The 4,594-nt window shown below is 31.5% G+C and overlaps 1 protein-coding gene across 1 annotated transcript in view; it reads left to right on the top strand.

Moving 5' to 3' along the window:
- Positions 1-4,594, top strand: part of LOC105618632 (cilia- and flagella-associated protein 43-like) — an 8,794-nt gene that overhangs the window by 3,168 nt on the left and 1,032 nt on the right. Inside the window, exons 8-15 of the mRNA XM_012200166.1 lie at positions 20-291; positions 386-596; positions 657-994; positions 1,213-1,513; positions 1,718-2,058; positions 2,202-2,383; positions 2,499-3,097; positions 3,717-4,133. Of these exons, the coding sequence (XP_012055556.1) occupies positions 20-291; positions 386-596; positions 657-994; positions 1,213-1,513; positions 1,718-2,058; positions 2,202-2,383; positions 2,499-3,097; positions 3,717-4,133 (2,661 nt within the window). The remainder of the gene's footprint in view (positions 1-19; positions 292-385; positions 597-656; positions 995-1,212; positions 1,514-1,717; positions 2,059-2,201; positions 2,384-2,498; positions 3,098-3,716; positions 4,134-4,594) is intronic.

Here is a 4,594-nt window from a genome sequence, read left to right as displayed (position 1 = left end):
TAAATTTTCTTTTGTGCAGAATAATTTTCAAGATATCGTCCTCACAGATGCATTGTTATCCATGCATCAGCTGAGAAACATTGGAATATATGTTACCGATTCTCGAATTATAACATATGGATATGATGGCTTAATTATAGTTAGAGATAACATGGAACTTCGCAAAGTGATTGCAATTTTTATGCCACATCATCGTACTCAAGGTGGCGTGAAAAGTGCAATTTCTTCGCCATTTGGAGAAATGATTGTTTCTCTCGGTAGAAATGGCGATGTTGTTGCCAATCGAATTCGGTATTTTATCTTTATTTGTTCCTTATGCATTGAAATCTCTATTTAGAAAATCATTATAAAAATAAATATAAATTAATTTAATTGTAAACGACAGCTTACCAGAGACAAAAACAAATTTGACAGAAACTGAAACTATGAATATGAATTTAACGATCGAGGATTTTACTTCCGATCCAAACGAACATGATCAAGGAAAAAAATCCTGGTTGGATAATATAATCGCCGCTAAATTGAAAGCCGAACACGAGGAAGCTCTACCTCTACGAGCTTCTATCTTAGTCGATCTTGAGAAAATTCAAACGCAAGTAATGTCTTTTTTTTAAGATATAATTTTGATTTAGAATTAAAATAAGTTTTGCAAATAGATATGTGAGCTTCTCGATATAAACGAAAGCGAATCACCGGATGCCCGTTTGCCGATCTCGACTTTTGATTTGGATCGCGAGGCTCGACAGCGGAGAATAGAAGAGGCTCGATTTGAACAAGACAAGTTGCGTCAAAACCTTGAAGAGGATTGCGCTCAACGAGATCAGATGGTATCAAATCTACGTGAAATATTCTGGGAACCGCTGCAAGTTAAACCATGTGCTCTCAGATCAATTGGTAATGATACAATCATTCAAAATTATCCTCTCATCGCATCGGCCCAAAAAATGAAGAGATGGGATAGACTTTCTTCGGACACTGACGAATTTTTATATAGGTATTTTTATCTATTATCTTTTTATTTTTTTATTTCTCGTATTCTTAATTAATAATAAACGTAATAAATACCTTCTCTATTTTCTTACTACAATATGTGTTAATGTAATAATTTGATTGACATTGTATTTAAAAATTTATAGAAGCAAATATTATATATTATAAATTTACGAATGTAAGATATTATTAAAATATTATAAAGAATAACAATTTTTCTAGTTACGATGTGTATGATAGATCAATAGATGAAGAAAATGATTCAAAACAAGAATCTACAGTAATTTCTAATAAAGAATCCTTAACAACTAAGGCCGAAAATAAAACATATCAAATAGCTAAAAGATGGCATACACTCGCGGATGATGGTGAACAATTGTGTATATCGGGTATCACAACGCATAAATGGATTAAGGATGAAAGCATAACTTCAACACATCAGCTATTGACTCCATGTGTCAGCAATCTCGAGACTATCCTACAGAAAGATGTTATCATTGAAAATCGAGAACGTAAATTAAAAGTAATAGTTGATAAATAAATTTGACTATTTGACACTTATACTATGCAATATTAAAAATATATTTAGATATAATTATACTTAAAAACTTATATCAAAGTAATATTAAACTAATATCAAAATAATGTCAAAATTACTTTTTTTAAAGTTGTTTATAAATATATACAGTTATTTTAAAATTTCTATGAATCGAATTTTTTTAAACAGATGCATTTTAACAAGCTCTTCGAAGAAATGAAACGCGCAAAAGAATGCGTATTAAAATGTGCAAAGGAACGTATCAACAGACTTCAATATTGCGCATCTGAATTGAAGACGATGTTTGAAATAAATTCCATTTTGGAGCTAATCGAGACTCCTTCCTGGAATGTCGACGAAATACCTGACTATGTAATTACCGTAAAAGATCATGAAGTATTTGAGAAGTCACGACAAGGAGAATTGAAAATAATAGATGAGGATGGAGAAGATGAAAATAAAGACAAAAAAACCAGCAATTTTTATAAAATGGCTCTTGAAAAAATGATGGATGGTGTATTAGAACTTAAGTAAGTCGATCAAAATTTGAAAAACAATTGCACAAGGATAATAATACAAATAATACAAATAAACTTTTGTATGTTTTCTAACAAATTAATTTTTCTAACAAAAATTGATATTTAATATTCAAAATAAAAAAAATGTTCTTAAGATGGGAAGACGAGGTGAAAAAGGAAATACCTGTGCCGGACTGTCTAATTATGAAGAATCCTTCGAAATACACCGAAGAGGATATCGCAATTATCAAATCGTATAAGTCCAAAATGCAAATGTTGCAAAAAGAACAAGAAAAATATAAAGCTATATTGCAAGCTGATATTGTAAAAACAAAAGGTCAGTCGAGACATTTAAAAATAAACGTGTTTACTAAAGAAATAGAATAATCGTCTTAAAAATAATCTGCAGACTACATGCTGATGTTTTTATTGCGATACGTAAAACATTTTAGACGTCTTGCAGAGAGATATCGCCGCATTCAACGACAAGTTAAAAGATCTGGAATTAAAGAAGATACAAATTGAAAGCGCAATCCTTCAGGAAAGACTGACAAGGTTACGTGCGATTCAAAGACACCGTACTATGGTTGACGGCAAAGAAAAAATCGCTCGTTTCACTGACGAGAAATTAACACCAGCAATGCAAGAGGCACGCAGGCTCATCGAGAAATGCAACGCGCTGGAAATGATCGTGTCAGAGCTAAAAGTTCGATATGACAACCTCTGCAAGGCGGACAAACGTCAGGAGGCCAAGTTCCGCGGTGAATTCGCAGAGGTGAAGCAGTCGATAGTAGAACACTTGTTCAGGCACTATAAGAAGCGGCCCAAGACCAGTCGGTTGACTACTACATCTATCACATATCTGACAGAGGTAGCAAGATGCGTCATAAGTAGTGAGAAGTCAGACATCTTATCACACGATTGCCTGGATTTCCTCAAAGGCATGGATGCTTTGGATTCAATGCCTCGAAATTTACCACCACAAATCAACGCCGAATATTGGCAAATAATGTGTAGATTGAGAAGGATAAAGGTTGAAATGGAAATAAAGGTAAGAAAAAAAGAGAGATAATCACTTATTTATGAAAATACGATTGTTCTGCATATATGTATGATACAGATCAATTAAAAAGAAATCGAATATAAAAATTTGAATATTTAGATAATTTAAATCTGACTTCTATTCCCTTCAAAATAATTTTAAGTTGCGTGAAGATGTTTCAAAAGACCGAAAATTTCAGTCAAAGACATTCGAGCTGAATCATAAAAGCTGCTTAACACAATTTAAGGATGAAGATTACTAGAGAACGCTCGGCATGACGGAAACGGCGGATTATTCTATAAATGTAAAAGGAAACTGTTTTAAAGAGAATAGAGGTCAGATTTAAATTAGATAAATATTCAAATTTTTATAAGTCTAATTCGATTTCTTTTTGATTAATGTACAGTAATAATTATATTAGATTGAAGATTTTTATCTGTTATCCAAAAATAAAAAATAAATGTTAATTAATTTTAATTTCGATTTATTGATATAATAAAATAAGTAAATGTTTCAAGATAATAGAAGTGCATTGCTTTTATTTTCTCTTTCATGTATAACAACTTTTTGAGTTGACTATAAAAAAGAGAAGATATAACATTGCCAAAAAAATCGGATAATGTCGAAGGTAACATGTTGCGCGGTGGAGATGGCCGAAGCGGAGCAGACTCTGTCATTTTATCAGAAAGCAATGCAATCAGCTGATAACGCCGTGGCATGCAAGAAGATCAGCTTGGATGACAAGGAAAAATCCTTGATGCAATTCGCACAGGAAATGGAGATTCAACTTGTTTTAAAAATGGGCCAGATCGAGGTACCGCTGCGAGGTTGTCCCTCTGACTATGCAAACGCCGTTCTCGTTATGTGCGAGGAACTTTTACGGGTCAATGATTGTATTGTTGAAACCGGGAAACGTAAACTGGCGGCTATGCATAAATCCATGCATTTACAGAAAGTCTTGTCACAATATGAATGGCAGCACGTTTGCGCAAAGATGACAATGGAGGATCTGCAGCGGGACCTAAAGGATATCCAAGAGTTCAAGGTGTGAAGATTTGCAAGAAAGGGTTTCTTTTTTTATTTTATTCTTTTTTAAAGTGTATTATTATTATATTATTATTATTATATTAATATTTTTTTTTACATGGAAAGAACAGTTTTGCTAAAGTATCTAAAAATTTAAATTTAACTATATGTAATTAAATTTTTACAAACTTCAACAAAATTGTTTTTTCCATTCACAACGCAATTTTATCATAACATAATTATTTAATATAATATATTATAGGACTATATATGTGTGATAATACAAACTATAGAAATCAACGTCTTAAACGGTTTAACAATTTAACAAATTTTTTATGCTTATTCGAAACGATCTTAATAATGTTGAATAATATATTAAANANNTGANTNAGATANTATNNTATNTATATATNANANANATNTANGNNTAATCANNANTANCTNATCTNTATATANTATCAGANATATNTATATATTATA

This window comes from Atta cephalotes (assembly GCF_000143395.1).
Source record: "Atta cephalotes unplaced genomic scaffold scaffold00001, whole genome shotgun sequence".
NCBI lineage: Eukaryota > Metazoa > Arthropoda > Insecta > Hymenoptera > Formicidae > Atta > Atta cephalotes.
Note: the sequence above shows the minus strand (reverse complement) of the source record. Positions and strands in the feature narration are given on the sequence as shown.